Genomic DNA, 27,205 nt, shown 5'->3' with positions numbered 1-27,205 from the left:
AAAATCAGAAGCCCAACCAACTAGCACAAAATCAGAAGCCTAACCAACTAGCACAAGATCAAGAGTCTGACCAACTAGCACACAATCAGAAACCAAATCAACTGGCACAAGATCAGGAGCCCAACCAACTACTACAAGATCAGGAGATACTATTGTCCTTTTCCCTGAAGTACCTTTGTAGCCTAAGAAAAGATTACACTCAACAACCTGATGAATCTATAATTAGTTGGTTAGTCCGTCTTTAGGATGCTGCAGGCGAGGCTACAATACTAGATGGCACTGAAGCAAGGCATTTAAGATCCCTGTCACATAATCCAGTTATCGACCAAGAAATAATGAGGGAGGCTAGTCCTTACAGTCTCTAAGAACGAGTCCTAGGAAGTGTAGCACAAAGATATCTGTGTACAAACGATCTCTATATGCAGCAAACCTAGTGGAAGGCCATTAAACAAGAGATTCAGTGCTTAAAAAAAATGACAGTGGCAAAAATTGTCTTCTCAGATGACCCAAACACTAAGAACCTTGACTTAGTACCATGTACACCTGTGATGTAGCAAAAACTTGAACAGCTTAGGCCACAAGGATACTCTTCTACTTTAGCAATAATAAAGCAGGATGACACAGAAGAAACTGTGCTTAATATAGCAAAGAAGCTCCAAACATATGCAGATACCGTGCATAGTCCAACACATGCAAGAATTCCAACTCTGAAAATGCATATGCAGAAATTAAAAGACAAAATAAAAGAGAATCACAAAAAACTCAAAGAAGAAATAAAAGAGGACATTCTCCAAATCTCTGCAGTACAGATCAGAATTTCTAGAACCACATGCAAACGTTCCCCAGATAGAAAAAGAAAGGGCATCCCACAGGCTAAGCTGTGGTCCTTCCTATGTGATTGTAGAAAAAACATGAGGAAATAGAATAAAGAATCTACTAATGCTATAGCACAACAGCTGCATAAATTGTTAAACAGCAAGACTATAAAAAAAATTCTACCAAGAAAGAAGCAGCTCCAGTTACCCAAGGAAATAAGAATAATCAAGCTTAAAAGGGCCCTGCCTCTAGCCAGGTAGAGGCTAAAAAAAACCCATGTTTTTTAGACTATGTAGATTCATTAGCCTGGCACATTAGAACCACTAAAATATGAGGCCTTAGTTAACACTAGTGCGCAGTGCACATAACCCCATCAAGACATGTCAGAGAAGAATCTGTTTCCATTACTAGCGTGACAAAGAATTCACAAGATTTTACTTTAGTAAAAGCTAATATGAGCCTGACTAGAAATAAGTAAAAGAGACACCCTATTGTAACTAACTCAAAAGCTCCATATATTTTAGGCATAGACTGCCTCCGAAATAAGTATTTCAAAAACCCAAAAAGACTCAAGTGAACATTCAAGATAGCAGCTGTAGAGACAGGGGGTGTTAAGCAGTTAAATACCTTACCTAGACTATCAAAGAACCCATCTGCTGTAAGTCTTCTAAAAGTAAAAAAACAACAAATGCCAATTACCACTTCAACAGTACATCACCAGCAGTACAGGACAACTCAAAATACCGTGATTCCCATCCACAAGATGATCTGTGAGCTAGAGAGCCAAAGAGTAATCAACAAAACACACTCACCCTTCAATAGCCCCGTTTAGCCTATTCGTAAATCTGAAAAAGAATAAAGATTAACTGTGAACTATCATGCCTTAAATAAAGTGACTCCACCATTGAGCACTGCTGTGCCAGACATGCTAGAACTCCAATACAAGCTGGAGTCCAAGGCAGCAAAGTGGTATGCCACTATTAACAATACTAATACATTTTTCTCCATTCCTCTGTCAATAAAATACAAACCTCAGTTCACCTTCACATAGAGAGGAGTGCAGTACACCTAAAACCAATTACCCCAAGAGTAGAAACACAGCCCCATCATATACCATAGACTAATCCAGGCTACACTAGAAAAAAGTGAAGCTCCAAAACATCTACAATACATCGATAACATCATTGTGTAAAAGAACACGGCAATAAAAGTGTTTGAGAAAAAAGAAAAGATCATCCAAATTCTCCTAAAAACTGGCTTCTCTATCAAAAATAGCAAAGTTAAAAAACCTACTCAAGAAATCCAGTTCCTAAAAGTAAAGTAGCAAAATAGACAGCATCAGATTCCCACCGAAGTCAACAAGATCACAGCAATGTCTCCACCAACCAACAAGAAAGAAACACAAGCTTTCCTAAGCACCATAAGTTTTTAGAAAATACACATTCCTAAGTACAGCCAGATTGTACGCCCTCTCTACCTAGTTACCTGCAAAAAAACCCCAATTTCCACTGAGACCCTGAACAACAACAAGTCTTTTCCCAGATCAAGCAAGAGATCGCTCATGCAGTAGCCCTTAGCCCAGTCAAGACAAAACCAGATATGAAAAACATACTCTACTCTGCAACCGAGAACCATAGTCTATCTTAGAGCCTTTAGCAAAAAGTGCCTAGTAAGACTCAAAGCCAACCACTAGAATTCTAGAATCAAAACTACCAAAAGTCTAAAGCCAACTATACTCCAACAGAAAAAGAAATCTTAGCTGCCTATAAAGGAGTCCGAGCTGCCTCAGAAATAGTAAACACTAAAACACAACTACTAGCACTTTGGCTACCAGTGCTGAAATAGATGTTCAAAGCAAAGGTTCCCTCTACCCACCACACCACCAACACCACCCTCATTACACAACGTGCCCATATTAGAAACCTGAATCGCCCTAAGATTTTAGAAATAATTACAAATTAGCCTAAAAAAGAAAACTTTAGTTGCACCAATAAAAAAGAACACAAACAAGTAACATGTGCTGAAAAAGATCCGCTGTACAACCAATTACCAGCAGAAGAAACACGCTACACTCTTTTCACTAACAGTTCCTGTTGTAATTGTTAAAATAAAACAAAAGTAGAAAGCAGCTGTATAGAGTCCCACACAACAGGTTGCGCAAGCCACTTAAGAAAAAAGTAAGTCAAACCAACTCACTGAGCTCAAAGCCGTTGAATTAACCCTAGACATTGCTAAAAGAGAAAAGTGACCAAAGCTCTACCTCTACACTAATTCATAGATAGTAGCCAATGCTCTATAAGAATAGCTAAAGAAATAAAAAAAAAGGCCAACTGGCAATGTAAGAGAAAACCAATTTAGGCTACTAATGAGTAAAAAGACATTACCAGTCAAATAAAAAAGCTACATGTAAAAGTCCATCATGTAGATGCCCATGTCCCCAAAAGTCAAGCTAATAAAGAGCACCAAAACAACAAGCAAGTAGATCAGACTGCAAAGATAAAAGTGTCAAAGATAGACTTTAATTAACAACACAAGAAAGAGTTATTCCTAACTCGATAGGCCCATGATGCCTCAAGTCATCAGGGCAAAGATACCACCTATAAGTGAGCACGAGACCAAAAAGTAGATCTAACCATAAACAGTATTTCTCAGATTATCCATGACTGTAAGACATGCTACGATCAAGCAAGCCAAACAAGTAAAGCCCCTATAGTATAGCAAACAGTAATCCAAATATAAGTATAAAAAACCCTGACAGATTAATTATATTACACTACCCCAAACATGCCAAAGTAAGCACTATGTACTCACAGCAGTAAAAGCCACCACAGGATAGCTAGAGACCTACCCTGTACCTCACGCTACGGCCCGTAACACCATTCTAAGCCTTAAAAAACAAGTTCTTTAAAAACATAGTACCCCTAAAAGAATTAAGTCAAAAAATAAAACTCATTTCAAGAACAGCCTCACCAACAACTAAACTAAGAAACATAGCATTAAGTAAGTGTACCATATCCCCTATTATGCACCAACTTCAAATAAAGTAAAAAGATACAATAAACTATTAAAAACCACCCTAAAAACACTAGGTAGAAGATCATTCAAAAATTAAGAGCAGCATCTAGCAAAACCCACCTAGTTAATTAACACCCAAAGTTCCACCAACAAAGCAGACCCTACCCAATCTAAACCCCTACATACAGTAAATAGAAAGTCCCAGTAATACATATAAAAAGTTTGTTAAAGAAGACAATTTAAATCAATTCTACTTCAAGTACAGACAAACCCTTCCGTGGGATTGTCTTTGCTCAAAGACCAAGTTACACATAATAAGTAATACAGAAAGATAAAACCACACAATGTGTACCCCAAAGAGATCTAATTGTTAAATGAGAACTGTGTATAATTATCACTATGTACTAAATGTTACTACCACTATCTGTATGTAGCTGTATATTACATATTGTTTTTATATAGATATATGTGTATGTAGAGCTAATATATATATATATTAGTTTTAGTAAGTTAACAATATGGGGATAAGGGGTAGAATGTCCTAGAGTGACTTTATAATGCTTGTATCCCCAATTGTCTGTTCTGTTTGTGCTGTATATTAAGTTCTGTACCTTTAAGACTAGTTCTAAAAGCAAAGAGAAGCACAGAATTTGTTTTAAGAAAACTGTCTGACTCCTACACATTCTTCTCCAGGCAAAGTGTTCAACGGAGACTTAGAGAGACTGCAGGACAGAGATCTTTTTGCTTTTAGTTTCAACTAGCTAAGGCAGAGAAGTTCCCTAGACTATTTTTTCTCCTTTTTCTTAGAACTGTTTAAACCTGCTTTAAACTAAAAAAAACAGAAGAGCACTAGGGGCTTGCACCTGCGGCCCACTGGGGCCTGGACCTCAGCATTTTCCAGCAGCGCCAGAGGGACTAAGACTAATAAGAGACTAAGAAAAAGCTGAGCTAGATCCACGGCAAAAACTTTCTCAATTTACCATCTCACTCCAGAACAAAAAGTTTTATTATTTCATATTATTCATTCTTTGTACTTGTATACACTTTGCTTGTTAAGTAAAATAGTTTTTTCCACTTTTTTCAAAGAAGTTTTTTAAAGGACCAGTTAGAGAGAAAGGCCATTTAAGTTTGCTTCCCAGAGAGATCCCATTCAAAAGTTTTCTCCCAAATTTGTCCCTAAACCAGAACACCATCCAAGCCATGAGCAGCCCGTTCCTCCAGGAATTTTGTGGGACACAGTGTCAAAGGTTTTGCTGAGGTTTAGGTAGACAATATCCACAGCCTTTCCTTCATCCACTAGGCAGGTCACCTTGTCATAGAAGGAGATCAGGTTATAGAATCATGGAATGGTTTGGGTTGGAAGGGACCTGAAAGACCAACTGCATCAGTTGTGTGACTTGTTCCATCATGTCTCTGTGATGGCAACTGTCATAGTTTTCCTGCTGCACCATGGCTTCCAGTTCCTCCTGTTTGTTGCTCATGCTGAGTGCATTGATGTAATACACTTGTGTTATTGATCCACTATCTTTTAAGGGGAAGAAGCTCTAATTTCTGCTTGACCATTCTCAGCTGCTTCTGTGGTTTCTAGCATATCAATAACCTATGTATCCTTGATACTGCATAGATCTCCATCCCCCTACCTCTATCGAGACTACAGACTGAAGGACCTCATTAGCACACCATCTGTCAGTGGCGTGCCACCTCCAGGCTTATCTCCAGTGTTTCTGATTCTACTCCCTTCAAATCTAGTTTAAAGCTCTCTCAGTGAGCCCTGCTAACAAATAAGGATCCTTTTCCCCCTTTGAGACAGGTGTACCCCAGCTGTTGCCAGCAGGCTCAGTATCATGTAGAACAACCCATGATCAAAAAAACCCAAATTCTGCTGGTGACACCTGGCTCAGCATCGGGTATTCATCTGCATGATTTTCCTGTTTCTACCTCCATTATTCTCTGCAACTGGCAGAATAGAGGAGAAAACTGTTCATGCTCCAGATCCTTCAACCAGTCATCCCAAAGCCCTGGGGCCCCTGTCTATTGTCCTCACTTTTTTTTGGACTTCATTGTTGATCACCTGAAAAACCAGTAATGGATAATAATCAGAGGGCTGTTCCAGGCCTACAGAGTTTTTTGGTAATGTCTCTTACCTAGGCCCCAGGGAGGCACCACACTTCCCTATGGGTTGGGTCCAGTCAGCATATCAGGCCTCTGTTCCTCTCAAAAGGGAGTCACCAATGACAATTGCTCTTTTTTTCTCGACTGAGGCTGTTGTGATGCAGGGGGTAGACTTACTCACCCTAGGCAACTTCTCCAACCTGGATGGACCTTTGTCCATATTGTAGTGTGCCCATGTTGTATTTGTGTTCAAGAGGCATCTGGATGTGGCACTTGAGGATATGGTTTAAGGGTGATTATGGGGGTGCTGGGTTGATGGTTGGACTAGATGATCTTGGAGGTCTCTTCCAACATTGATGATTCTGTGCCTGGTCTTCAAGTTCTAGAGCCTCATACTTACTGTATTGCAGCTGGGAAGGTAAGGTAGGCCAGGAGGGGATTTGCCTGCTGCCTTGAGTAGAGACCTGTTTCCATTCCCTCCCATCTCTTAGGTCCCCTCCTTCTGCCTGGTGGTGAGAGTGTAAGGGATCCTTTTTTTGTGGTGTGGCCAGCTGGTGCAATTGCCTCAGGGATGGTAAAGACTGGCTCAACCATTCAGAGTCCCTGCTACTTCTTAACTTTTCTACTGCCTCTCTTAGCTCTGCCCCTGGGCCAAGAAGATCATCCACTTCACACCTCACACAGCTGTTGTCTCTACTGCCATCCAATACCAGTGTCAGGCTCTGGCATTCCCTGTAGCCCAAGACCTAGATGGCTGCATGTTTTCATGGCAGCTCTGTCTGTGTCACCACATCCTTTCTGGTAAGTCCGGAGGACATAGCTCTCCACCAAGTGGATACCATAGCTGAGCTCCTTCTGAAAAGGTAATGACCACCAACTGAGCTCTCTTCTTGAGCTGGTGGGTGACTGCCTTCTACCTTTCTGAACTGCCACACCCCTCCCTGTTCACCTACTCTGTGCCCTAGGAGCTGCTTTTGTAGGGGTATGTCAGAGACTAGAAAGATCAATGTCTGGAGACATTTTGGAATGCTTGGAATATGTGTAGTAGGGGGAAGGTACAGCCTTGCTCTGGTGAGGTGCCCTGCCCCTCATACCCCCTAGCCCCACAGTTTCTGTCAATCATATCACACTGGAGGCAGCCCCTCAGTGTTGCCTAACCCAGCCCCTGAGTGGCTGAGTGTTGAGGGTTAAGTTTTCCTGTAGAATTTTTCCCCCCCATAAGTTGCTAGGAGACTAAATACTGATAGTTAAAGGGTGCTCAACCCGGACAAAGGAAGTTGATCACTTAGTTGTGGGGGAGGAAAAAGGCTTCCGAGAGCTGAGGGTAGTGGACTCATCTGCTCTCGGTTTTCCGGGGAGGACGGTCGGGCAACGGGTAGCTGCGTGGAGTCCACGGTTAATGGAGGAGTCTGGTCCTGGGAATTCTATCATCTGTTGGAGCGCCCAGGAATTCAGAGTTTCTTCGCTGCCCTGCTAAATTTTGGGTCAGCCCAGGTCCAGCCACTGCGGGTTCTCCAGCACTGCTCACTTCGCCTGCCAGGGCACCCCCCCTGCCTGCCGAGGACAATCCACCGCTTCCAGCCATCAGCGCCGGAGTTTCCACCATTTGCCCCTTGGGGTTCTTAGTTCTGTGTTACTATTATTATAATTGCTGTTGTTGTTGGCTGTCCTGTTATAGTTACTAGTAAAAGACTGTTATTCCTTTCCCCATAGCTCTGACTGAAAAGTTTTGTTTTATTTTTTTAATCTTCCAAATTATAATAACACGTAGGGAAGGATTTGAATTCCTCATTCCTAGGGAGGCCTGCGTCTCCCTAGCAGACACCTGTCTTTTCAAACCAAGATAGAATTTGGTGCCCAACGTGGGGCACGAGGGCATTGAGAGAAAAAAGGAATAACAGTTTTTAAGTGCCTACATTGTTGTGTACTGGATATCATGTGGTCTAGCTTAACCTGGTTCGGATGGCATGTGGTGGTCGCCGTATTTGTCCCATTTGCAGGCCCTTATCTAAACATGGGCCCTGTAACTAAGGCTACTGTGGCTGTCATCCAGTTTGCTATATGGGTTAACAAGGTGAGGAATTCGTGGATTTTTAATTTCCTCTGGAAGGCAGGCACATGGATTCAGGGCTATCATACACTAACTGTGTGTTTCTGGGGTTACTTTAACAACGGTACCTACTGTGAAGAAATGACACCAGGGGAAATTTTTTCACAACCCTTCACCCAGCTCTTTAGGCCTACCCCACCAGTCTTTGAAGGGTGCAAATCTCTGAACGTTAATGACATCATACAGTGGCTGGTGTTGCTGGTATGCCTGTTCTGTTCAGCATTTAGAGATAAGGGGAGACTGACCTGGATAACCACCCTGATACCTACCCTAGAGGATAAGGATACTGCCCCACAGCCTGACCCCGTCCCAAAGCCTGACCCTGCCCCACAACCTGACCCTTCCCCACAGCCTGAGCCCGTCCCACAGCCTGAGCCCATCCCACAGCCTGACCCTGCCTCACAGTCTGACACTGCCCCACAGCCTGACCCCGTCCCACAGCCTGACACTGCCCCACAGCCTGCCTCAGAAATAAACCACCCAGATTGGGGGAAGGAGATAGGTGAGATGGGCCAGATGCTGAGGGAGTACCTTTCCCCTGTAGTAGCCTCATTAGCCCCAGCTGCTTGGAAACCCTCCCCCTGCCCCGACAAAGGAGAGGCTGATGGTGCAGCAGCAGAACCCACAGACGTTACAAACATTCAGGTTCCAGCTGAACCACAGGGGCAGCCACAGACAGCAGCAGTTGCCCCTGTGGAAACAAAGAAGTATAAGGTGAAATCAGAGCACCCAGGCAACAAGGATAAGAAAGGAGGGCCCTCACAACCCGCAGGGGAGTCAGAGGTTGAGATCATCACTGAGTCCCTGACATATGAAAGTCTCCATAATCTGCAAAAAGATCTTGCATGGTGGGGACGTGAGGCTTATACAGCCTGGTTACTTCAGGTCTGGGACCTTATAGGTACAAGCGTGCAACTAGATAGTAGTGAGGCAAGGAATTTGGGACCCTTGACCCAGGACTCAGGTGTGAATCAGGTATTCGTAAGGGAGCCAGGGCCCCTTCCCCTTTAGGAGCGGCTTTTAATGAGTATATGGGAGAGGTTTGTCCACAGAGACAGAATGCAGGAGCACCATCATAGAATGCGCTGGAAGACCCTTGAGGAAGGGATCCAACAGCTGAGAGAAGTGGCAGTATTGGAGGTACACTTTGGGAGGGGTGGGCAGCATGATAATGACCCCGACAAAGTCAGGTGCACAGGGCAAATGCTGTGGAATCTGGCAACTCTAGGACCATCTCAATACGCCACATTCATTGCAACAATTCATCCTGATAACAACCGAGAGACAGTGGGTTCTGTAGCCAACAAGCTTAGAAATTATGAGAGTATGATCAGTGGCCCAATGCAGGCTCAGGTCTCTGCCCTGGCTAAGGAACTCATAGAGGAGGTAAGTTAGGTGAGGGAGGAAATTAAGAGGAACAGTTCCCATGTGGCACCAGTGCGAGTTATAGGCCCCAGTCAGAGCTCAACATCCCCCAGCTAGAGAGAGAGGGTACACCCCACAAGCTGACCTGTGGTTCTTTCTGCGTGACCATGGGGAAGACATGGGAAGGTGGGATGGGAAACCCACTTCTGCCCTGGCAGCATGGGTGTGTGAGCTCAAGGAGAGAAACACTAACTGAGGAGGTCCCACTAAGATGAAGGTAGCCTCGACATCGCATGACCAAGCTGCCAGGTATTATAGAAGTGAGGATGATATGTCAGATCCCTGTGAAGGAACCTCTGTAACGTATGCCCAGGAAGGGAATAATGACCAGTGCTAGAGGGGCCCTGCCTCTAGCCAGGGAGAGGCACGGGAAAACCGGGTCTATTGGACGGTGTGGATCCAATGGCCTGGCACATAAGAGCCACAGAAATATGAAGCTTTAGTTGATACTGGTTCGCAGTGTACACTGATACCATCAGAATATATGGGGACAGAACCTATTTCCATTGCTGGGGTGACGGGGGGATCACAGGAATTGACTCTGTTGGAAGCCGAGGTGAGCCTGACCAGGAAGGAGTGGCAGAAACATCCAACTGTGACTGGCTCAGGGGCCCCATGTATTTTGGGCATAGACTTCCTCCGGAATGGTAATTACAAAGACTCTAAGGGACTCAGGTGGGCTTTTAGAATAGCAGCTGTGGAGGCAGAGGGCATTAAGAAATTGAATAGCTTGCCAGGACTGTCAGAGAACCCATCTGCAGTAGGACTCATAAAGGTAGAAGAGCAACGAGTTTCAGTTGCCACCTCAACAGTGCACCGCTGACAGTATCAGACAAATCGAGATGCCGTGATTCCCATCCACAAGATGATCCGTGAGCTGGAGACCCAAGGGGTGGTCAGCAAAACTCACTCACCCTTCAACAGCCTCATCTGGCCTGTGCGCAAGTCTGACAGAGAATGGAGATTGACTGTGGACTACCGTGCCTTGAACAAAGTGACTCCACCTTTGAGTGCTGCTGTGACGGACATGCTGGAACTCCAGTACGAGCTGGAGTCCAAGGCAGCAAAATGGTATGCCACAATTAACATTGCTAATGCCTTTTTCTCCATTCCTCTGGCTGCAGAATGCAGGCCTCAGTTTGCTTTCACCTGGAGGGGCGTGCAGTACACCTGGAATCGACTGCCCCAGGGGTGGAAACACAGCCCCACCATCTGCCATGGACTGATCCAGGCTGCACTGGAAAAGGGTGAGGCTCCGGAGCACCTACAGTATATCGATGACATCATTGTGTGGGGGAACACGGCAATGGAAGTGTTTGAGAAAGGAGAGAAGATCATCCAAATTCTCCAGGAAGCCAGTTTTGCCATCAAGCAGAGCAAGGTCAAGGGACCTGCCCGAGAGATCCAGTTCCTGGGAGTAAAGTGGCAAGATGGACGGCAGCAGATTCCCACTGCGGTCATCAATAAGATCACTGCAATGTCCCCACCGACCAGCAAGAAGGAAACACAAGCTTTTCTAGGCGCTATAGGATTCTGAAGAATGCACATTCCTGAGTACAGCCAGATTGTGAGCCCTCTCTACCTAGTCACCCGCAAGAAAAACGATTTCCACTGGGGCCCTGAACAGCAACAAGCCTTTGCCCAGATCAAGCAGGAGATCGCTCATGCAGTAGCCCTTGGCCCAGTCAGGACGGGACCAGATGTGAAGAACATGCTCTACTCAGCAGCTGGGAACAATGGCCTGTCCTGGCGCCTTTGGCAGAAGGTGCCTGGGGAGACTCAGGGCTGACCACTGGGATTCTGGAGCCGAAGCTACAGGGGGTCCGAAGCCAAGTACACTCCCACAGAGAAGGAAATCTTGGCCGCCTATGAAGGAGTTCAAGCTGCCTCAGAGGTGATTGGCACAGAAGCACAACTCCTGCTGACACCTCGACTAACGGTGCTGGGGTGGATGTTTAAAGGAAAAGGTCCCTCTACCCATGATGCCACCAACGCCACGTAGAGCAAATGGATTGCCCTCATCACTCAGCGAGCCCGCATTAAAAACCTGAATCGCCCTGAGATTTTGGAGATAATTACAAACTGGCCGGAAGGTGAAAACTTTGGTCACACAGATGAAGAGGAGCAGGAACAAGTGACACGTGCCGAAGAGGGTCCACCATACAACCAACTGCCAGCAGAAGAAACACGCTATGCTCTTTTCACTGACGGTTCCTGCCGCATCGTAGGGATGAACCAGAAGTGGAAAGCAGCCCTATGGAGCCCCACACGACAGGTTGCACAAGCCACTGAAGGAGAAGGTGGGTCAAGCCAACTTGCTGAACTCAAAGCTGTTCAACTGGCCCTGGACATTGCTGAAAGAGAGAGGTGGCCAAAGCTCTACCTCTACACTGATTTGTGGATGGTAGCCAATGCTCTGTGGGGCTGGCTGGACAGGTGGAAAAAGGCCAATTGGCAGCATAGGGGAAAGCCAATCTGGGCTGCAGATGAGTGGAAGGACATTGCCACTCGGGTAGAGAAGCTACCTGTCAAAGTCCGTCATGTAGATGCCCATGTCCCCAAGAGTCGGGCTAATGAGGAGCACCAAAACAACGAGCAGGTAGATCAACCTGCAAAGATAGAGGTGTCAAAGATAGACTTAGATTGGCAACACAAGGGAGAGTTGTTCCTAGCTCAATAGGCCCATGATGCCTCAGGCCATCAGGGCAGAGATGCCACCTATAAGTGGGCACGAGACCGAGGGGTGGATCTAACCATGGACAGTATTTCTCAGGTTATCCATGACTGTGAGACGTGTGCTGCAATCAAGCAGGCCAAGCGGGTGAAGCCGCTATAGTATGGCGGGCGATAGTCCAAGTATAAGTATGGGGAGGCCTGGCAGATTGACTACATCACCCTTCCCCAAACCCGCCAAGGCAAGCGCTATGTGCTGACCATGGTGGAAGCCACCACTAGATGGTTGGACACCTACCCTGCGCCTCACGCTACTGCCCGGAACACCATCCTGGGCCTTAAAAACAAATCCTGTGGAGACATAATACCCCTGAGAGCACTGAGTCTGACAACGGGACTCATTTCAAGAACAGCCTTATAAACACCTGGGCTAGAGAACATGGCATTGAGTGGGTGTACCATATTCCTTATCATGCGCCAGCAGCCGGGAAAGTTGAACGATGCAATGGCCTGCTTAAAACCACTTTAAAGGCACTGGGTGGGGGGACTTTCAAGAACTGGGAGATTAATTTAGCAAAGGCTACCTGGTTAGTGAACATTCGAGGTTCCACCAACCGAGCAGGCCCCGCCCAATCTGAGCCCCTGAGAACAAGAGATGGAGATAAGGTTCCAGTAGTACACATGAGAGGAATGCTGGGAAAAACTGTTTGGATTAATTCTGCCTCCAGCAAAGACAATCCCACTCCTGGGGTTGTTTTTGCTCAGGGACCTGGCTGCACATGGTGGGTGATGCGAAAGGATAGAGAGACCCGCTGCATACCTCAAGGGGACCTTGTTTTTCGGTGAACACTGTGACTGTGTCTGCATTTATATTCACATGTATATATATGTATATTATTTAAAGGTTTAAATTCAATATAATATGTTGGTATGGTGTCCTAGGGTAACTTTATGATGCTTCTATCCCCAATCGTCTGTTCTGTTTGTGCTGTATATTGAGTCCTGTGCCTTTAAGACTGGTTCTAAGAGCAAGGAGAAGCGCGGAGTTTGTTTTGAGAAAACTGCCTGACTCCTTCACATTCTTCTGCGGATGGGGTGTCTGGCGGAGGCTTGGAGAGACTGCAGGACAGAGATTTCTTTTGCTTTTAGTTAGTTTCAGCTAGCTAGGGCAGAGAAGTTCCCTGGACTGGTTTTTTTTCCTTTTTCTTGGAACTGTTTAAACCTGCTCTGGACTGAAAACCCAGGGGAGCACTGGGGGCTGCACCTGCGGCCCACGGGGGCCTGGACCTCGGCATTTTCCAGCAGTGCCGGAGAGACTGGGACTGAGGAGAGGCACTGAGAGAGAGAGCCAAGCTACACCCACGTCAAGGACTTTCTCAATTTGCCATCTCACTTCAGAAGGAGAGGTTTTATTGTTTCATACTATTCATTCTTTATACTTGTATGCACTTCATTTGTTTAGTAAAATAGTTTTTTCCACTTTTCTCCAAAGAGGGTTGTTTTTTTTTTTTACCAGACCAGTTGGAGGGAGGGGCCACTTGGGTTTGCTTCCCAGAGGGATCCTCTACAGGAGTTTTCTCCCAAATTTGCCCCCAAACCAGGACATATGTGAAAAAAATCGGGGTGGATAATGTTGAGGGTTAAGTTTTCCTGTAGAATTTTTCCCCCCCATAAGTTGCTAGGAGACTAAATACTGATAGTTAAAGGGTGCTCAACCCGGACAAAGGAAGTTGATCACTTAGTTGTGGAGGAGGAAAAAGGCTTCCGAGAGCTGAGGGTAGTGGACTCATCTGCTCTCGGTTTTCCGGGGAGGACGGTCGGGTGACGGGTAGCTGCGTGGAGTCCACGGTTAATGGAGGAGTCTGGTCCTGGGAATTCTATCATCTGTTGGAGCGCCCAGGAATTCAGAGTTTCTTCGCTGCCCTGCTAAATTTTGGGTCAGCCCAGGTCCAGCCACTGCGGGTTCTCCAGCACTGCTCACTTCGCCTGCCAGGGCACCCCCCCGCCTGCCGAGGACAATCCACCGCTTCCAGCCATCAGCGCCGGAGTTTCCACCATTTGCCCCTTGGGGTTCTTAGTTCTGTGTTACTATTATTATAATTGCTGTTGTTGTTGGCTGTCCTGTTATAGTTACTAGTAAAAGACTGTTATTCCTTTCCCCATAGCTCTGACTGAAAAAATTGTTTTTTTTTTTTAATCTTCCAAATTATAATAACACGTAGGGAAGGATTTGAATTCCTCATTCCTAGGGAGGCCTGCCTCTCCCTAGCAGACACCTGTCTTTTCAAACCAAGACACTGAGCAACCCGAAGTCCCAGCTGCTAGGAAGGCCCACGAAGGCCTATGGGTTTAAGAAGGCTGACCACAAGGCAAGCATGTTGTTCTTTAACCTTACCTTCATCTTGGAGTTTCCTATCTGTTACATCTCTGGAACCCATGAGTTGGTAGCTATATGACTTGCTATATCTTTCCTGTCTTTCTCCCTTTCTTCTTCTTCTAACTTTCTTTTCATGGAACGTAACATCAAATGGGTTTAAAGGTTGCTAAGTTGAATGGGCTAAGTCAATGTTGTGATAAGTGTTTTATGTTGTACTAAATCTTTTGCCAAAGTTCTTTGATTTTCTATTTTTTGCCAGTAACCCTTTGTGAGATTTTTACCTCTTGAGAATATCTGGTCGGTATTTCTCCTTTGCACCTACCCAGAGTAAAGGAACCTCAGTTTAGCCCCGTACATTAAATGTCCGTGGTGTTACAGGGTGGGGAGTGGACCTCATCACTCCTGAGCTCACTCACACTGAGTCAGAGCTGCCTCTGGGTCAGAGCTTCAGTGCTTCCTGCTGGGAAGGGAAGGTGGGGTGCTGAGGCACCTTTCAGTGCTAATTTTGAGGTCTTGCCACTTCAGGAACTCTCTCCACAGTCCCTCGGCATGATCCTTGACTCCAGAGCACATCTGCCAGAGCAGTTTGCCTCAGTCTTCACCACACTTGCATTGCAATATATTTTAAATCTACTGTGCAAATAGATTTTGCACATCTTTTTGTTTTATATCTGCATGATGAATATTAAATACTGCAGAAGTCTTGCAATACAGAACATATAGGTCCTACAAGTATCTTTTTTGTTCTGTTATCAGTGAGACAACAGTATAACATCTTTTCATACCTAAAAACTGTTGATGATGTTGACTTTGGGCAATTATAGTTTGTTCAGCAGATGTGCCTGTCTGTTGACCACTTCCTGTGAAACCATCTGGAACTCCATCCACTTTCTGCACAGGCTTGTACCTAAAAATTATCAAATACAAAATAATTCTTTAGGGTCACTTTTTTGTAAGTGCCTGATTTCTGAGTCTCAATATACAGTTTTGCTAGGTCACACAAAAGAAAAAAAGTAACATCAGAATAATTGTAGCAAGGAAATGTAGAACATTGGCAACACATAAAATTCATAAAGCAGATATTACAGCACAACTAACAATTTTTTTGTGGAATTTGGTTTAAAAACTATACCACTAACATCTAAAGCTCATTTACACTAAATAGAAACACAATATTTCCTTTTCCAAAGGACTGGTCTTCCCAGGAATCAAGTAGCTCAAAAATAAAGGTTTAATCACCTAAAGAAGGGTGATTCATTTGTTTGAAGACAAAGTAATTTAAATAATTTTAACGTGTAACAAACTTCTCATAAGCTCAGAAGGTCTGAGAAGGCTACTTAAACTAAGTAGCTGAAGCAGAGGAGGTTCAGACTTGATATTAGGAAGCATTTCTTTACTGAGAGGGTAGTCAAACACTGGAACAGTCTTCCTACAGAGGTGGTCAATGTCCCAAGTCTGTCACTGTTCAAGAGGCATTTGAACAATGTCTTTAATAATATGCTTTAACTTTTGTTCAGCCCTGAAGTAGTCAGGCAGTTGGACTAGATGATTGTTCTAAGTCCCTTCCAACTGAAATATTCTATTCTATTCTAGTCTATTCTGTTCTGTTCTATTCTAAACTCTTCATCATTTAATTCACAAAAACTTTTATAAAGGATAAAAAGGACAAAGATACAAATAGGAGTCCTGTTTAGGGTGGTCACATGTTAAAACCATCACCCTGACAGGCTGAAAATTCTACCTGCCATTTTCAACACAACTGAAAATTAATTCTGTCACAGCTCTTACTGATAAGAACTTGAAACCTTTGTCCTTCTGAAGTAGCCTTGTAGCCAGAAGAAAACTAAAGAAACCTCAATGCAGAAAGCAATGCATGTGAACTGTTGCTCAAGTCTGAAATTGCAGATTGTAAAGCTTTGTTTTAACTTTAGAAACATCAGCAATTCCACTCTGAAAATGCTCCTCTTAAGAAGCAGTTGAGTCAGATGTGAGCATGTTCCCATTTTGATCTTATTAAACAGATAATAGGAATGTCCTATGTAACTATTTAGATTTTAGTTTATGAGAAAGTTCCCATAAGAAGCAAGCATCCAAGGTTCTGGTCATTCTAGACACATACTTAACTATACAATAACATAGAACATGTGATATACAAGTGTGTTGATTTGGCATGGCCTGGTTTTTTGGTGTCGGCGGGGGGGACCACAGGTGTAGCTTCTGTGAGAAGCTGCTAGAAGCTCCCACCATGTCCAACAGAGCCAATCTCTGATGGCTCTGAAGATGGACATGCTGCTGGCCCAATCAGAGAGGTCGGTAATGCCTCTGTGATGACATATTTAAGAAGAAAATCAGAACAGCACATGTGCAGTTTTTCCCCAGGGACGGGGAGGCATCACGGCTGCTGCTGTGTCTGGCGCCATCCCCAGTGTGGCCCGCAGTGAACCTTGCCTGCCTGGCTGGCCCTTGCCAACCGCACTGCGGGTGAAAAGGGCAGGGGTGATGGTAGCAGCTTCCCCTTCCTGGTGCCCCGTATGAAGAGAGGCGTTAAATAGCACCGCAGCAGCTGCCACTGTCTGCACGATGGCAGCGGGGCCATCTGGCCAGCAGCAGAAGCATGACGAGCAATTCCCTGATGTGGAACCTAGACAAGATCAACTTCTCAGCGCTGTGGGATCTTGCAAGAATCTTTGAATTGGTGGAACTTGTTGACAATGATACCTACAAGCAGCAGTTTTCCTTCTAGTCAGAGAAGAGGAGGAATTGAGGACATGTGAGGGAAAACAACATGGTGGCACCAAGGTCAGTGGAAAAGAAAGAGGGGGAGGAGGTGCTTCCAGCCTTGGAGCCGAGATTCCTCTGCGGGCCATGGTGAGGACTATGGTAAAACAAACTGTCCCCCTTGTAATGCATGAAGTCTACGGGGGAATGCAGAGATCCACTCGCAACTTGTGGGAAAAGTGCTCATGCCAGAATGGGTGGATGTTAGAGAAACCTGTGGTCTAGTGGGAGACCCGAAGAAAGAGAGAGGGCCCCTGTTTCCAGAGATAGAGAGAGAGAGACCTTGCTTCCAAACTCGAGCAGCCTAGCCTTAAAAGACTGCACCCCGTGGACAAATGATCCACGCCACAACAGTTTTGGGACAACTATTTTGCCCGTGGGAGGGACCTCATGGCATAGCAGAAAAAAGACTCCTCTCCCTGAGCAAATGGAAAAAGATCTTGAATGGTGAACTGACCAGAGCCCCCACACCCTGTCTTCCTGTGCTGTCAGTGGGAAGGATGGAGAGGCTGGGGGGGGGGGAAAATGTATTTTAAAGGCTTATTTTACTTCTCATTATCCTCCTCTGTCTCTGTTAATAATAAATTTACTTTATACCTTTAAATTTGAACTTGTTTTGCCATTAAAGTCTTTTTTTCTCCCAGTCCTTAACTCATGAGCTGTTTGTTAATTTTTTTCCCTCTCCTCTACCCAACCATAGCAGAAGAGAGTAAGCGAACAACTTCTGTGAGTGCCTGGCACTTGGCCAGTGTCAAACCACAACAACAAGAAGTATACTTTTCCAAAAGACACCTCTTGGCCCTATTAACATAGAGTATGATAACTGTAGGAATGATAATACTTGAAAACAAAAACTTTTGTCATCATCTAAATTTCTATGACTTTTATATGAAGTTAAGTTATTGTAAAGGCTCAGGATAAAATCCCAGGCCTGCAGAAATAAATTTTACAACTGTAATCAACTTTAAGAAGACTAAAGTTTAATCTCTAGTATCACAGTGATACTGAATTTTTTTTGCCTTTTTTCTTTTGTATATTCTCTATATTCTTTACAAATATATTTGTAGCTCTGTAGCCTATTATTGTATTTGCAGTTAGCTCCAGTATTTTCCCCTACCTTTTCCCTACCCTGGTCAACAGTAACACTGAACTCTTATGGATAAACTTCTCATCACTTGATAGATCTATTTGCAATTCAAAAACCTAATTTTTAAAGAATTTTTAACTTTATTCTCATTATACTTTAAAAATATCTGGCAGAAGATCAATTTCTATTTTTAAATCAAAATCAGTATGTTCACATAGTTCCACTACTTTCTACAAAATTTATTATTTCACAAATTTTTCATCTCTTCAAGTAGAATCCAAAGTGCCTTGAATGCATAAAAGTAACAGTCCTTTGAGTTTCTAGGGTTTAAAAAGAACTTTCACATACACAAAAAAAATCTATATGCTAGGAGCCAGGATTATCTTACCACTTGCTCCAATGTGCTTTATCTTGGGGAAAAGTCTTAATTCTGGCATTATTACAGGTGACATTATAGGAGTCAAACAGTTTCAACAGCTTTTATAGGCCAGTTAGCCACACCTTGTTCCTGAGAAGTTGATGATGCAGCTAAACCTAGGAACCATTTAAAAACACATGAAGGAGAAGATGGCAATTGGGAGTAGTCAGCATGGATTCACCGAAAGGAGTTTGCACTTCACTAAATTGATAAACTTCTACAATGAAATGACTGGCCTGGTAGATCAGGGGAAAGGTTGATGAAATATGGGCTGGATGAGCAGACACTGAGAGAGAATTGGCTGAATGGCTATTTTGGGTTTATGTGGCAAAGTCTTGGTAGTGGGGGTCTGCAGAGGTAGCTTCTGAGAGGAGACAGCAAAAGCTGTCCCCATGTCAGAAAGAGCCAGTTTCAGCCAGCTCCAAGATGGACCCACCACTGGCCAAAGCCTGAGCCAATCAGACACTAGTAGTGCCTCAGTGATAACATATTTTAAAAAGAGTAAAAAATGCTGCACAACAGTAGCTGGGAGACAGGAGTGAGAATATGTGAGACAAAATTCTGCAGACACCAAGGATCAGAAAAGGAGGGGGAGGAGGTGCTCCAGGTGCCAGAACAGATTTCTCTGCAGCCTATAGTGAAGACCATGATGAAGCAGCTGTCCCCTTGCAGCCCATGGAGATCCATGGGGATGCAGAGATCCACCTGCAGCCTGTGAGGAACCCTAACCAGAACAGGTAGATGTGCCCTGAAAGAAGCTGCAGCCCATGGAGAGCCCACACTGGAGCAGGTTTTTTGGCAGGACCTGTGACCTTATGGGAGACCCATGCTGGAGCAGTCTGTTCCTGAAGGATTCCACCCCATGGAAAGAACCCATGCTGGAGTTCATGAGGAACTGCAGTCTATAGGAAGGACCCACACTGAAGTTCATGAAGGGCTGTCTCTTGTGCAAAGGATCCCACACTGAAGCAGGTGAGGAGAAAAGAGAGGCAGAGATAATGCATTATGCAACTGCAACTCCCTTTCCCCATCCCTCTGTGCTGCTGGGAGGGGGAGGACTTAGAAGAGTTGGGAGTGAAGTTGAGCCTGCAAAGAAGCAAGAATTGAGAGGAATGTTTTTTTAGACTTATTTTTATTTCTCATTATCCAATTTTGATTTGCAATAAATTGAATTAATTTCCCCAAGTTGAGTCTGTTCTGCCTGTGACAACAATTGCTGAATGATCTCCCTGTCCTTATCTTGACCCATGAGCATTTTGTGGTATTTTTCTTTCTTGTTATACTGAGCAACTTGGTGGGCAATTGGCAGTCAGCCAAGGTCAACCTACCACAATGGCTAGGCCCAAAGAATGATGATCAGTGGCAAAAAGTGTAGTGACTAGCAGTGTACCTCAAGGGTCAATACTGGGTCCAGTCCAGTTTAACATTTTCATTAATGATCTGTATGATCAAGCAGTGTGCCCTCAGCAACTTTGCAGACAGCACCAAAACTGGGAAGAGTGGCTGATATTACAAAGGGTTGTGCTGCTTCCAGGAAAGCACCTGGGGGTCCTCATGGACATCAAGTTGAACATGAACAAGCATTGTGCCCTTGCTGCAAAGACGACCAATAGTACGCTTGTCTGCATTCAGCAAAGCATTTACAACAGGTGAAGAGGCATGATCATTCCCCTTTACTAAGCACTGGTGAGGCCACACCAGGTGTACTGTGTCCAGTTCTGAGCTCCCCAGTACAAGAGAGACATGGACATACTGGAGATACTCAAAGGGTCATCAAGATGATTAAGGAACTGAGGCATCTCTTTTATGAGGAAAGACTGAGAGAGCTGGGACTCGACTGGAGAGAAGGCTCAGAGGGATCTTACTCATGTATATGAATCTCAGAAGGGAAGATACAAAGAAGATAGAGCCAAGCTTTTTTCAGTGGTGGACAGTGAAAACAAAAGAGGCCATAGGTACAAGCTGAAACATAGGAGATTCCTTCTGGACATCAGGAAATATCCAGTGATTGAGCACTGGAACAAGTTTCCTAGGGATGTGGTAGAGTCTCCCTCTTTGGAGATATTTAAAAGCCATCTGGACATAGTCCTGATCAACTGGTCTAGGTGGTCCTTCCTGAGCAGGGGGGTTGGACAAGATGACCTCCAGAGGTCCCTTCCAACCTCAACCATTCTGTGATTCTGTGATTCAATTATTTAAATATCCTGGTATTTCCTTCCTGTCTTGGGGATGGTTTATTATCCCATCCCATTTTTGGGGTTTTTGATCTGTTTTGTTTTGTTTTATGCCCAAGGGTGGCAGCTGTCCCCACACCACCCCTCATCCATGTGAGAGGGAGAAGGCCGAAACTCGCGCCACAGCGCCCCCTGCAGCCACAGGGGAATCATCGCCACCTGTCCTGCCTGGCTGGGGAGCCACCAGCGCCCCTGCTGACTGCAGCCATAACTACACCAAAAGGGAAAGTGCTTAAAGAGCGGGAAGAGACTGTTTATTGGATTTTCTGTTCTTTGTTGTTGTTACTATTGTTGTTGTTTGCCTCATTATACATACACATACTAGTAAAGAACTGTTATTCCTTTTCTCATATCTTTGCCTGAAAGCCCCTTAATTTCAAAATTATAATAATTCGGAGGGGAGGGGTCATATTTTCCATTCCAAGGGAGGCTCCTGCCTTCCTTAGCAGATACCTGTCTTTCAAACCAAGACACTTCCCATAAACCATCTAGCACCACTATGTCAAATACAAACCAGACTTCCATTTGGAAGTCTGAGCCATACAGCAGCTCCAGTTGAAAGTCAGGGCTATTACCTATATAGATGAGGCAAGTCCTTACCTGTGCATTTCTTCAATTCCAGCACAAAGGTGCTTTAAATGGCTCAATCTGTGTCTGTTGTGTCCAAGCTACTGTCTCAAATGGGAGATGGGACTGTTAGCAACAGTCATCTGTAGTTTACATTTACTATTTTAAAATTTCTTATTGGAATACAGAAGTAGTACTCCCATAGATCATGTTGACCACAACTGTGACTCAGAAACCTTTGAATCAGCTCAATGGTTGTTGCCACTCAACTGAAATTCATTTCTGAAATCTCAGATCCTGAATTCAGGGCCATGTCAGACACTGTACACAAGCATGCCTCTAGCAGGTCTTTAGATATATTAACACTTGTGGTGGTTTAGCCAAGGCTAACAATGAAATTCCCACTCAGCCACTCTTACTCTCCCTGCCCCAGTGGGTCAGATGGAGAAAATAGGAAGAACAGGAGAAAGAAAGATTGCAAGCCAAGATAATGACAGGAGATTGCTTACAAATCATCGTTGCAGCAAAACAGACTCAATTTAGGTAAAATTAGGTAAACTTATCACCAATTAAAATAAAAGTGCAATTACTAATTCAGGTAGCAGAAAGCAAAAAGACAAATATTAAAATACACTTCCTCCTTTCCCAGGCTCATGCCTTCATTCCAGACTCATCTTTTCCCCCCTTGCTATTGACACAGGTATACAGGTGTCCTAGGTTACAATGTAAAATGTGCCCAAAGTATGTATTCTATCACCATCTACATGAAATGTTGAAACTAAGTTGTGCACCACTGTTTCCCGTGCCCCCTCCCTCCAGACTATCTTCTGTTAATGGCCCATCAATGCCGTCCTGCATGACTCATAGATAACTCTCCCCAGGAGCTATCTCTGTTTAATAGGCAATCAAGGACCCATTACAAAACTGATAAAATGATATCAGTCCATTGTGAGATGCTCCGCCCAGGGGGAGGAGCCAAGCATTCCCACCTGGATATAATCTGGGCCTTGGGACAGCACAGGCAGCCTTACCCACTGGATTCCCAGAGGGCCAGAGCTACCAGACCTTTCTGCAAGAACACTGCTTCAACAAGACCACTTCATCTGGACTGCTACCACCACGGTTTCAGGTTGTATTCTGACTCTGTCAGTGATCTTTTGTACCATTGCATGTGTTTTATTTTATTTTACTTTTTTTCCTCTCCTATTAAATTGTTTTTTCTGACTTGGAGTCTCTCGCAAGTTTTGCCTTCAAGCCAGCACATATATTTTGGTGCCCAACGTGGGGCAGGAGGTACTGAGGAAAGTCAGAATTACAATTTTGTAGTGAGGAAAAAAGAAACAGCTGTCCGCTATGATGCTCAACATGCTTTCATATATCTTATACCTAGCTCTCTACATTTTCCCACACATGGGGCAGTATTTGCCGGTCTTAATGCTCATGTGTAGACCAGGGTATGGTACCAGAATTGCTGTATTGGTCTATTATGTTTATTGTATGATAACCTCTGGGGCAATGAGCATCATTCGGAATATATACTCTATTTTGTTTTCTTGTCCTGGTCCAGAATGCTACATCTGGGCTTTCAACAATCGCACCCAGCCCCTGTGGGGAGGGGTAAAGAATGATTTTTTCCAGTCTTTTAGGTATGGCACAGCAGTTTTCAAAAGTATTGAGTTCTCTCTAGGTGCCAAGGACAGCATAATATTGTTGTTAGTTCTGCTTTGCCTTCTCTGCACGGCCTGCACCATGCTCACCATGTTTAGAAATCAAACACTACATGGGGTGGTGCAGCGTCTCCTTGAGGAGGAGGGAAAAAGAACCAAATGCAAAACAACGGCATCCGTGTCTACACAAACTGTCGTAGAGGAAACAGGAACCGCATCTATGCAGACTGTCACAGAAGAGAAAAGAACCAAAAACAAGGCAACAGTTTCTGCATCTACTCAGACCATCACAGAGGAGAAAGGAACCAAAAACAAAGCAACAGTGTCAGTGTCTACACAAGCTGTCACAGAGGAGAAAGAAACCAAAAGTGCCATCAGCATTTCCACACAAACTGTCACCGAAGCAGAACAACCTAAACCAGTGGCAGTTGCCCCTGTTCAGAAGAAGAAATCAAAGAGCAAATCAGTCCGCATAATGACTTGTGAGGATGTGGCAGGACCTTCACACTCAGCAGAAGAGACAGAGCCAGAGATCATCACCCGCTCTCTATCCCTGGGTGAACTGCGTGACCTGCGGAGGGAATTCACCCACCAGACAAACGAGTCCATCCTAACCTGGCTGCTCCGCATCTGGGACGCTGCAGCCAATGACACCATTCTGGATGGAAGTGAGGCCAGGCAACTGGGATCGCTGTCTCGGGATGTGGTCATTGACCAGGGGATCAGGAGAACCCAACAAACTCTCAGTCTCTGGCGGCGACTGCTAACAAGTGTGAGGGACAGATACCTTTGTAAAGAAGACCTCCAGGTGCACCAAGGAAAATGGAGCACAATGGAACAAGGTATCCGATGCCTGAGGGAATTGGCTGTGCTGGAGATCATTTTCTCAGAAGACGAGAGATTTCCTAAAAGCCCAGATGATGTCCAGTGCACATCGCAGATGTGGTTGAGATTTGCACGGCTTGGACCAGAGATGTACTCCCGTTGCCTGGCAACGCTGCAATGGCGTCTTGGTCAATAAACTAAGAATTTACGAGGACACTGTCACCGCCCCATTTCGTACCCATGTCTCATCTGTGGAAACAAGGCTAGCTGAGCAAGTCCGGAGCTTGATTGAAGAGGGCCATCAGAAACTGAAAAAGGAACTTAAGGAAGAAATTTACCACATCTCGCCAGAACCAACAAGAGTCTCTGCCATTAGGAGCAGGTACCCACCAGCCAGGGAGAGAGGATATGCTCCACGGGGTAACCTCTGGTCTTTTCTTTGGGAGCATGGAGAAGACATGAGGAAGTGGGATGGAAAACCCACCTCCTCCTTAGCAGCCCGGGTACGTGAACTGAAGAGAGAGACACCTACCACGAAGAGCTCATCTAGAGGCAACACTGCTCCAGTCTCAAAGGCACAGAACCCCAGACAGTATAAGAAGAATGATATGACTGATCCACTTGAAGGGACCTCAGGAACATATTTACAGGAAGAAAGCAACGTGTACCATGACCAGGAATAGGGGGGCCCTGCCTCTAGCCAGGTAGAGGAAAGGGACAATCGGATCTATTGGACTGTGTGGATCCGATGGCCTGGCACATCTGACCCACAAAAATATACGGCTTTGGTTGACACTGGTGCCCAATGTACCCTGATGCCATCAAGGTATGTAGGAACAGAATCCATTTCTATTTCTGGGGTGACAGGAGGGTCCCAGCAGCTGACTGTATTGGAGGCCGAAGTGAGTTTAACCGGGAATGGGTGGCAAAAACACCCCATCGTGACTGGCCCAGAGGCCCCATGCATCCTTGGCATAGACTACCTCAGAAATGGATACTTCAAAGACCCAAAAGGATATCGCTGGGCTTTTGGGATAGCTGCTGTAGAGACAGAAGACATCAGACAACTGAGTACCTTGCCTGGTCTCTCAGATGACTCCTGTGCTGTGGGACTACTAAGAGTTGAAGAACAACAGGTACCAATCGCCACAACAACAGTACACCGACGGCAATACCGCACCGACAGAGACTCTGTGATTCCTATCCATGAGATGATTCGGAAACTGGAGAGCCAAGGGGTGGTCAGCAAGGCTCGTTCACCTTTCAACAGCCCTATATGGCCAGTGCGTAAGTCCAGTGGAGAATGGAGACTGACTGTGGATTACCGTGCTCTGAATGAAGTCACCCCACCACTAAGTGCTGCTGTGCCAGACATGTTGGAGCTTCAGTACGAGCTAGAGTCCAAGGCAGCAAAGTGGTATGTGACCATTGATATTGCCAATGCCTTCTTCTCCATTCCTTTGGCAGCAGAGTGCAGGGCCCAGTTTGCCTTCACCTGGAAGGGCGTACAGTACACCTGGAACTGACTGCCCCAGGGGTGGAAACACAGCCCCACCATCTGCCATGGACTGATCCAGACTGCACTGGAAAAAGGTGAGGCTCCTGAACATTTACAGTACATTGATGACATCATTGTATGGGGGAACACAGCAGGGGAAGTCTTTGAGAAAGGAGAAAAGATCATCCAGATTCTGCTGAAAGCTGGTTTTGCCATTAAGCAAAGTAAAGTGAAGGGACCGGCCCAAGAAATCCAGTTCCTGGGAGTAAAGTGGCAAGATGGACGGTGGCAGATTCCCACTGAGGTCATCAATAAGATCACCGCCATGTCCCCACCGACCAGCAAGAAGGAGACACAAGCTTTCCTAGGCGCCATAGGTTTCTGGAGGATGCACATTCCTGAGTACAGCCAGATTGTGAGCCCTCTCTACCTGGTCACCCACAAGAAGAACGATTTCCACTGGGGCCCTGAACAGCAGCAAGCCTTTGCCCAGATCAAGCAGGAGATCGCTCATGCAGTAGCCCTTGGCCCAGTGAGGACGGGACCAGATGTGAAGAACGTGCTCTACTCAGCAGCCGGGAGCCATGGCCTGTCTTGGAGTCTTTGGCAGAAGGTGCCTGGGGAGACTTGGGGCCGACCACTGGGATTCTGGAGCCGAAGCTACAGAGGATCTGAAGCCAACTACACTCCCACAGAGAAGGAAATCTTAGCCGCCTATGAAGGACTTCAAGCTGCCTCAGAAGTAATTGGCACTGAAACGCAGCTGCTTTTGGCACCCCGACTACCAGTGCTGGGATGGATGTTCAAGGGAAAGGTTCCTTCCACGCATCATGCCACTGACACCACATGGAGCAAATGGATTGCCCTCATCACACAGCGCACCCGTATTGGAAACCCGAATCGCCCTGGGATTCTGGAAATTATAACTAACTGGCCTGAAGGTGAGACTTTTGGATTATCTTCTGAAGAAGAAGAAGAACAAGTGACACGTGCCAAGGAAGCCCCACCATATAACGAGCTACCGGAGACTGAAAGACAATATGCCCTTTTCACTGACGGTTCCTGCCGAATTGTAGGCGCTAACCGAAAATGGAAGGCTGCAGTATGGAGCCCCACACGACGAGTTGCACAAGCTACTGAAGGACAAGGTGGATCAAGTCAGGTTGCAGAACTTAAAGCCATCCAGCTAGCTTTAGATATTGCCGAACGAGAGAAGTGGCCAAGACTCTATCTCTACACCGACTCGTGGATGGTAGCTAATGCTCTGTGGGGATGGCTGAACCGCTGGAAAAAGGCCAATTGGCAGCGCAGAGGGAAACCCATCTGGGCTGCTGAGATTTGGCAAGACATCGCCGCCCGAGTAGAGAAGCTGACCGTGAAGGTTCGACATGTGGACGCACATGTGTCCAAGAGTCAGGCTAATGAAGAGCATCACAACAATGAGCAGGTGGACAAAGCCGCCAAAGTGAAAGTATCACAGGTGGATCTAGACTGGCAACACTAGGGAGAAGTATTCTTAGCCCGTTGGGCCCATGATGCGTCTGGTCATCAGGGGAGAGATGCAACATACCGATGGGCCCGTGACCAAGGGGTGGACCTTACT

General features: G+C 45.4%; 1 protein-coding gene across 1 annotated transcript in view; it reads right to left on the bottom strand.

The window, feature by feature from the left end:
- The window catches only part of LOC120764838 (transcription factor RFX3-like), a 278,652-nt gene that overhangs the window by 70,940 nt on the left and 180,507 nt on the right, over positions 1–27,205 (bottom strand). Inside the window, exon 8 of the mRNA XM_040088916.2 lies at positions 15,314–15,435. Coding sequence (XP_039944850.1) covers positions 15,314–15,435 — 122 coding nt within the window. The remainder of the gene's footprint in view (positions 1–15,313; positions 15,436–27,205) is intronic.

This window comes from Hirundo rustica, chromosome W (assembly GCF_015227805.2).
Source record: "Hirundo rustica isolate bHirRus1 chromosome W, bHirRus1.pri.v3, whole genome shotgun sequence".
NCBI classification, from domain to species: Eukaryota; Metazoa; Chordata; class Aves; order Passeriformes; family Hirundinidae; genus Hirundo; species Hirundo rustica.
This window is presented reverse-complemented; position numbering and strand designations above follow the sequence as displayed.